General features: G+C 45.4%; 1 protein-coding gene across 7 annotated transcripts in view; it reads right to left on the minus strand.

Moving 5' to 3' along the window:
• The window catches only part of ST7 (suppression of tumorigenicity 7), a 239,285-nt gene extending 235,817 nt beyond the window's left edge, over window positions 1-3,468 (minus strand). Inside the window, exon 1 of one of the 7 annotated variants that reach the window (XR_004276730.1) lies at window positions 3,098-3,466. Coding sequence is in view for 5 of the 7 variants with exons in the window: in XM_032304290.1 (XP_032160181.1) it covers window positions 3,098-3,248 (151 nt within the window). In the remaining 2 variants the exon portion in view is untranslated. Of the gene's footprint in view, window positions 1-2,138; window positions 3,003-3,097 lie in introns of those variants that run through there. The other 6 variants (XM_032304290.1, XM_032304292.1, XM_032304289.1 and 3 more) reach the window with 6 other exon arrangements.
• Window positions 3,469-9,267: the final 5,799 nt, after the last annotated feature.

Here is a 9,267-nt window from a genome sequence, read left to right on the forward strand (position 1 = left end):
GTAGGAGTGAGCAAGTCAGACAACCAGGAAAAGACCCTTAAAGGTATTTTGGAAAATTATACATGATACATTAGTGGCAAAGGTATCCTTGTTCATTAAAGTCTTTTTCTTTTATTATTTTAAATTCTACATGATTCATAGTTCTCTGAATCTAACCTGAACTTCCAATTTTTGTGACTTTGTTTGGGAGGACCACTTTCTGCATCCCCAACTCGGAACCATGGAATTCTTTTCACCCTCTGAGGTTCAGTTCAAGAGAAGCTCCAACTGCCTTGCCCTACTCCACTTGCATTATGAAAAGTCGTTCCCATGTGATAAACCCCTAATATAGCCTGAGTTTTACAAATCTGTATATATTTTCCATCATAGCACCTGTGACAACATCCTATATGTAGCAGACATTCAAGAAATTTTTTTTTAAAAAGCAAATTAAACAAAACACATTTACCAAAAAACAGATCAAATGAGGTTAGAAATACGAGAGTGGTCATAAGTAACCAAGCTGTTGAGAACATGTCAAGCAGATATCCAAAACAACTCTGGAACATTTTTAGCAGATTCCACAATCTTACAAAGTCCAGAGTTGGGCCTGAGTCATGGAAGCCCTGGGCTCCTGGCTGCCTCACCAATCTGTGCTGGTGTCCTCACCTTCCCTGAGGAAGAAGACCTGTGCTACCTGAAGCTCCTTAAAAGCAGCACTAGACTCAGTGACCTTTTTAGGGACGCTCGCCTTCACTGCCACAGGAAGAGCAAGCACAACAGGGCTTAGGAACAGCAAATATTAGTCCCAATAGAATCCACTTACATCACCCTGGACCAAGTTCCACCATGAGAGGGCCCAAAGGCCCGGATTTCCCCCACCTTCTCACAAAAAATAGCAAAGAGGTAGTTGTCTCTATGCTTCTCCTTTTACCTTCCTTTATGACTAAAATGTGCATAAAAACACACTGAAAACAGAAGCCCAGACTCACTAGCGCAAACAGCCTCAGACCCCCTCCATACTATACCTGATGACATCCAGCCCTGATGGTTTGTACATCTTCGTATTTTCTACCTCTTATAAGCCCAAATAAGCAACAATCCTATACTAATTAACAAAAGAGATTTGTAAGATATGCCAGATTTAAAGTTGTAGGGAGAACATCCAACTACAGTATTTTCTTCCTTAAAAACTACATGGTTTCCCAGTAGGTCTTCTGCTTCTTGCTTGTTCAGCACAGAGCACTCATGGGCACATGAACACATATACACACACGGATGATTATTTAACCCACTTTTAAAAAATGTTGTATGCAAGTGTGTATTCCAAAATTGAAATTTTGAATGTGTATTAAATGAGAAACATTCCCATTTTTTAAAATCCTACATTAAATTTTTAGCGAGAAAAAAAATCAAACCTGCTTATCAATAACTATAGGATTCCCTTACCACATATATTCAAATAACTTCTTAAAATCACAGGGCTTTGGGACTAGAGGTATCTTGGAGATATATTTGCCTAAACCAAGGAAGACAGTGCGTGAAAATCGGCCACTCTCAAAGAAAAACAGCCAGAAAGCCATGGTCTTTGAGATGACTAAATCTAAGGGCTGAGCAACACCTATTAAAATGGCAGGATTCTAGGGTGCAGAATCCTGTCTCCCAGGGACACTAAGAAACAAATGTAAATATGAACAGGAGTTCAAGTTAAGAGTAATCAAGATACCCAAAGTTTAGAATTTAAAGGCACTAGTGTCTAACAAAATGAGCGTATTATCTCAAGTGTTCTAAAAAATTATTTTAGTGCAGTTACCACCACACAGGACCACGCGTTACCAAAGCTGGACTCCCAGACTATGTAAATCACACGCCAGATGGAATATATACATTACACACCTATTCGGGACTGTAAGGATTTTCCTCGAAAGTATTGTGAAACTTAAAAATTACAAATTAAAAACAAAACAAAAAAAACTGTCTGACTTGAGTCCCACAACTACTTCCAGACTTCAAAGAAGAACTGTAAACCCTTTTTCAAAATCTACTTTGTGTTTCTCAATGGTCTGTGGAGTGTTACGGCTGGTGTGGATTTTCTTCGTAGCTGTTTTTAAGGACTCGGTCGGCTAGCTGCCAGTTTATTAAGATCCTGGGCTCATTACCTTCTGCACTTACGACCGTGAGGAGACGACATGCGGGGCTGCCTTCGTAGCCTGTGGAGCTTTCTCAAAGACACCGGACAGGGCTAGTTACCAGAGGCTACTGCGGGCGGGGAGAGGGTGGAGGGAAGCGTAGAGATCCTTGAAAACCATCACGAATTCGATTTCCCGTCTCTCCTTTTGTCCCTCTGACATTCCGTTTGGTCACCCGACACGTCATCCGTACCCCTAACAAGGTGGCCCTCGGCCCATGGAAATCCGAGCGACGCCGTTCCCCTCGCAGCCGCGAGGGGCTCAGATACGGGCCCCCGAGGCGCCGCCGGAGCAGTAGGACTCGGCCGAGTCGGACTCGGCCCCGGCTGAGGGGCTTCAGCGCCGGGCAGCCCGGGGCAGCCCTGACTCCGAGGCGCCCTCAGCCGGCCGAGTGCCGCCAGCTGGGGAGAGACGCCTGGTCCGACCGCTCTTAGGATGTTCGGCAGCCCCGGCCCACAGGGTGTGAGGAAGGGCACGGTCTAACTCTGAGGAGAACCTCGGGGTCCGCACTCCCACACCCGAGGGGGAGTCGGCCAGAACTCCCTCGCTCCCGACGCCTGCCCTTCTTCGCCCGGCGACCGGCCCCCGGCAGGGCGGCCCTATCGGGCCGCGGTGCCGTAGCCGCCTGCCGGGCCCGCCTCGCGGCGTGTGCACAGCGCGGCTCCACCTCCGCAGGGTCTCGGGGCGGCGGGGCCGGGAAGGCCGCCGGCCGCCCCCACGCGGCCCGCGGACCCCGCAGCCCGGCCCCCGCCACCTGAGGCGCCGCGTCCTCGGCGGGTGGCCGCGGGCGTCCAGTGCGCGGGCCCTGGCGCGTCCCCGAGCGCGCGCCCGGCCTCCCGCCCCCGCCAGCCGCGGCCCCGCGCGAGTTGCACTAACTTTCCGGGGCGGGGGAGGGGCGAGCGCCGCGGGCCCCGCGGCCCCGGCCTTACCTGTGCTCAAGTTGTCGTTGATTTTCAAGGGCACCCGCAGGATGTAGACCAGGAAGAGCACGATGAAGAACCACACGGTCCAGAGATAAGTCCAAGACCAAACTATGCAGGACTTGAGCTGCTCCAGAAAGCCCGTGCCCGCTTCAGCCATTTTTCAGCGCTGCTCTCTGCTGCCGCGGCTCTCGGTGTCTGCCGGGATGATTCACCGGCCCAGAGGCGCCGCTCGCGCCGCCGCCGCCGCCGCCGCCGCCGCCGCCGTGGCCCGGGCGCCCCCGGAGCCCGCCCGCCGCCCGGGACGCGGGCGCGGCGGGAAATCGCGCGGGCCACGGACGCGCCTACCTTTCCTTTTCCCGGCTTATTGCTAACTCTCTGGAGGCCCCTACATGTGGCTTTCGTGGAGGGATCACGTGGCCTCTGCCCCCTCACGTTCTGATGCCATTTATATTTATTGTGCTAATATTTAGAAAGACAAGCCGACTGGGTCGCTGAAGGGAACTCTTGACATGTAATGATAACTCACATATGTTGAGGGTTTACTCTTTGCCAGGCACAGTTCCAAGCTCTGTATGATCTCATTTAACCCCTTCCAACAATCCCCATTGTGTAGACAGGGAAACCGAGGCACAAAGCGATTGAATAGTGTACCTTCAATTTCAAGCCAAAATTCAGTTGCAGTGTGATGGATGCCACACATCCATCTATAAAGGTCTCAAACTCTCTACACTCCACTCCTTGCTTTGAGAATTCCGGCTCAAAGGGATGGATAAACCCAGGGCAACTGGGACAAGATAGATGTGCTCCTGTCACTGGTTAGTAGGCCAGAAAATAAATCACTCTGCTGAGCAAGATTTCGGTTGCACATGCTGTTTACCTTTGTTTTGTCTTCCTCAGAGCAGCACAGGGATTTTCCAAAAAAAAATTTAGCAAGAAGAATGTTTATCCCTTCATTTTGGGGGGTGATCACAGTTCAAACAACTCTCAGCCTATTTTTAATATTAAATCTCTGGGATAATTTTGGCTTAATCTGAATGGGCTACTTTAAGCAAGATTATTACAAGTGTTTTTGTCTGGGCTGAATAAAAATGTTGCCTTTACCAAGTGAAAGTTGAAAGTCTGTTTCTGGCCACAAATAATTTCACTATCTATATAGTGTAATTGCAGGTTATCCTATCTACAGCCAAGACATTTTTTAGAATTCTGAGATTCAGCAGAATATTTTATTATGAATTTAGATCCGCTTACTTGTAACATAATAAAACAAGCTCCTTTAACTTTTTACATGGACATATTTACGGCATGCATAATAGAACTCCTCTCACATTTTCACTAATTCCAGTAGAATTAAACAGCACGAACCATCTATTTTATGTTATGATTAAATAACCACCAGAGGGGTGCCTGGGTGGCTCAGTGGGTTAAGTCTCTGCCTTCAGCTCAGGTCATGATCCCAGGGTCATGGGATCAAGCCCCGAGTTGGGAATCTCTGCTCAGCAGGGAGACTGCTTCCCCCTCTCTCTCTGCCTGCTGCTCTCTCCACCTACTTGTGATCTCTCTCTGTGTCAAATAAATAAATCTAAAACAAAACAAAACAAAAACAAAGCAAACAAACAAACAAACAAACCCCACCGGATTCTTTGCAGTAAAACTGCCCACTTTAGTTGAATGAACATCCTGGAGCCTAGCTTTTTGCTGTCCGTGAACCTTGAAGAAGGGACATAAATATAAATCAGATGAGCCACAATTTTCTGATCATCCACTAGGCGCTCTTGGAGGGTCAGCACCGTCTTATTCATTATTGTCTCCCGCTGGTGTGCAACCAGGGGGTAGGGGGGCTGGTTGGAGTTGGAGACAGGTCTTTGTTCTTGGACACAGAAGTGAGAAATCATGATCTTTTGGCAAGTGTGGCTGCTTCAGTGTGGCTGGAGGGCAGGCTCTCTGTGGGATGGTGTCAAGAGAGATAAAGCCAAAGAAGGTCTGATTTTGAAGGGCCTTATAGAAACACAAAGGTGTTTACTGTTATTTGGCACTGCACACATGAATCCAAATGACCAATTTAGAGATATATGTAAGCGGGAGGAAAGAAATATTTAAGAAGGTAAAATTGGGACGCCTGGGTGGCTCAGTTGGTTAAGCAGCTGCCTTCGGCTCAGGTCATGATCCCAGCGTCCTGGGATCGAGTCCTACATCGGGCTCCTTGCTTGGCGGGGAGCCTGCTTCTCCCTCTGCCTCTGCCTGCCACTCTGTCTGCCTGTGCTTGCTCTCGCTTCTCTCTCTATGACAAATAAATAAATAAAATCTTTAAAAAATAATAATAAATAATAAAAAAAAAGAAGGTAAAATTAACAGGCCTTGGTGACTGATAGGATAGGCAGGATAATGATAAAAGGTAAAGGTCGGCTCTTGAGTGGAACCACTCATGAAATAGTGACAAGATGTGTCTAGCTTCCTCTTCACCATTTCCCAGTGAAATGGCCCACAGTTGCCCCAAGCTTATCACACCCAAAACTCACGTCCAACGGCTCCTCCTTCTAGAGTCCTGGGAATGAGCACTACACTTCTAGCTCCCTCATTCAGAAATCTGACCATTATTCCATCCAGCGGGGATGGGAGTCCCTCTCATGCACCTCCTTTCCTCCCCACATTCAATTGGGCCTCAAAACTTCAAGGTCCTGTCTCAGATCTGTCACTTCTCTCTATTCTCCTGCAATAGGCTTTAGTTTCTCATAACCTCGTTATGTCTCACAGAGAACAAGGTGTGGGCTCCCTACCTCCAGTTCCTCCACCACCAGCACCAGCACCACCATGCCTCATCCCTGCTCAAAGCACCTTCTTCCATACTTCTCTGCCAGAGTTACCTTCCAAAGTACAAATCTTCTAACTCCTTTCCTGCTTAAAAATCCTTCAAGACCCTATCTACTCCACTCCTACACCACCCCAAAGGATAAAATCTAGATGGCACTCAAGGCAGTCCTACCAACTTACACAGCCCCATCTCCCATCCTAGGCACTCTTTTTTTTTTTTTTTTAAGATTTTATTTATTTGGCAGAGAGAAATCACAAGTAGGCAGAGAGGCAGGCAGAGAGAGAAGGGGAAGCAGGCTCCCCGCTGAGCAGAGAGCCCGATGGGCTTGATCCCAAGCCCCTGAGATCATGAGATCATGAGAGGCTTAACTCACTGAGCCACCCAGACACCCCCTCTATGCACTCTTCATACCACCAGCATTTAGGCGAACTGCTATTCTCATCCATGACTTTCTACCTGCTCCACAGGACCTGCCTATAGTATACTTTTTCCTCCAACTTTCCCTGGCACAATTGCCTGAAAACCGCTTATTTAGAGATGCACTTAAAATATCACCTCCTGGAGCACCTGGGTGGCTCAGTGGGTTAAAGCCTCTGCTTTCGGCTCAGGTCATGATCCCAGGGTCCTGGGATCGAGCCCCGCATCGGGCTCTCTGTTCAGTGGGGAGCCTGCTTCCTCCTCTCTCTCTCTCTCTGCCTACTTGTGATCTCTCTCTGTCAAATGAATATATATATATATATATATATATATATATATATATATATATATCACCTCCTTTGGGGCACCTGGGTGGCTGTCGGTTAAGTGTCTGCCTTCAGCTCAGCTCCTGATCCCAGGGTTCTGGGATCCAGCCACATGTCAGTCTTCCTGCTCAGCCGGGAGCCTACTTTTCCCTCTCCCTCTGCCTGCTGCTCCCCCCCACCCACCGCTTGTGCTCTCTCCCTCTTTCTTTCTCTGTCAAAATCTTTAAAAAAAAATCACCTCCTTTGTGACACCAGCTCCCTCCTGCCTCCCAGAGTTCAGTCTCTTTCCTGAGATGCTGCACCGGGAATCTTGTGGTAGGCTGTTAGAGCATAGGATTGGAGCCAGATGATGATGGGCTCTATTCTTTTTTTTTTTTTTTTAAGGTTTTATTTATTTGACAGAGAGAGAGATCACAAGTAGGCAGAGAGGCAGGAGGAGAGGAGGGGAAAGCAGGCTCCCTGCTGAGCAGAGAGCCTGATGTGGGGCTCGATCCCAGGACTCTGGGATCATGACCTGAGCTGAAGGCAGAGGTTTAACCCACTGACTGAGCCACCCAGGCACCCCGATGGACTATATTCTTGATCCTGCTATTCACTACCTGGGTGCTCTTTACAACTGACTTAGTTTCCCTGAGCCAGTTTTTTCACCTGTTCAATGGGTTACACTTATACCGATTACAAGGGGTTGTTGGGAAGATTTGATGAGATGTCTACTGAAAATGCTTAGCACGAGGCCTAGTCAATATCTTTCCTCTCTGTTAATTGAAGTCTTTAATGTTAGGTAATATGTTATTGTTGTTTATTTTAGTCCTCTTTACCTCCTAATACAAATAGTGCTGTGTTTGGCACATGGTACATGCTCAGTAAATACTTACTGAATTTGTATAAAGGAATTAAAATCAATTCAATGAAAAGAAATTCCAAATCTTCTACTTTACAAAGAATATAAATCAGACATTTAATTCAGGGGTAAAACTTAAGATTTGGTCTTCCATCATTTGATGAGCTTATCTTGAAAGTTTGCTTCATGAGGTGTAACTACTTGTGGGTTGTATAATAGGAGTTAAATCACCATTAATTTATGGGGATTATGTAAAAGCAGTATATTCCTAAATTCCTCATTAATTTGTTTATATGTTTGGTTTAAATGTATATCTTAGTCTGGTAAAATACTTGAACTAAATAAGAAAACAAGATATTAGGGAAGACCTTTCAAAAGTTCTTTAAAATTTTGGGGTGCCTGGGTGGCTTAGTGGGTTAAAGCCTCTGCCTTTGGCTCAGGTCATGATCCCAGGGTGTTGGGATTGAGCTCCGCATCAGGCTCTCTGCTCAGCAGAGCCTGCTTCCCTTCCTCTGTCTCTGCCTGCTTCTCTGTCTACTTGTAATCTCTGTCAAATAAATAAATAAAATCTTTAAAAAGAAAAAAAGAAAGAAAGAACTGTTCTTGATCTAACAATTCCACTTCTGGGTATTTATTTGAAGAAAATGAAAACACCAATCCAAAGATATACATGTCCCTGTATGTTCATTGCAGCATTATTTACAGTAGCCAAGCTAAGAGTCCAAGGAAGCAACTTAAGGACCCATGAGCACATGAATGGATTAAAAAGATGCGATGTGTGTGTGTGTGCGCGCGAGCGCGCAATGGATATTATTCAGCCATGAAAAAAGAAAGAAATCTTGCCATTTGCAACAACATGGATGTACCCAGAGGGCGTTATACTAAGTGAAATAAACCTGCAGAGCAAAACATAGTTAGTGATTTCATTCATATGTGGACTCTAAAAAACTAAACAGAAACAGAGTCATAAATCCAGGAAACAAATTGTTGGTTATCAGAGGGAGAGGAGCAGGAGGTGGGTAAAATAGGTGAAGGGGATTACAAACTTCCAGTTATAAAATAAATAATTCATTGAGATATAATGAGCATAGGGAATTTAGTCAATCATAGTGTAATAACGTTGCATGATGACAGAAGATAACTAGATTTACGATGGGGATCATTTCATAATGTATAAAAATACTGAATCACTTTGATGTACTTGAAACTAATAGGATGTAGTATGTCAATTTTACCTCAGAATTAAATAAACAAATCATAATAATAATAATAATAAAACATAGTTAAATTAAAAAAAGAAATAACTCTTAACTCTTTGGTTTCTCTTTAAAATAAATGAAAAAAATGTCACCCATCCTAACTAACTGCTTATCCTATTTAGTGACTTATTTAGAGCTGAATAAGAGCAAATCCAACCTCGGTAGTTTTGAGAACCAGGAGAGCAGACAAACAGGTTTGGAAGGGAATTTGCCATTTCTAACTTCTTGAAGACAACATACTCTCGGAAATTTTGAAGGGATGGTATTTCAATGATCCATATGTAGTTGAAAAGATGATTTAGGAATGACCCCAAGATGTAATAGTGTAGGTATAAGGAAGAATGCAAACACACATTTCATCTTACTGCGAAAGATTCACAGTGACTTGGCTTAGAAATTATATGATGAATTACAATCACATTTACTTTTGTCCCCCTTATTCCTTAAAAGGATACCTTAGTTTCTATATAAAGCCTTTCACAGACATGCCAATACTTGGTGATATCCCTGATCTGTTGTTTTTT

This window comes from Mustela erminea, chromosome 11 (assembly GCF_009829155.1).
Source record: "Mustela erminea isolate mMusErm1 chromosome 11, mMusErm1.Pri, whole genome shotgun sequence".
Taxonomy (NCBI): domain Eukaryota; kingdom Metazoa; phylum Chordata; class Mammalia; order Carnivora; family Mustelidae; genus Mustela; species Mustela erminea.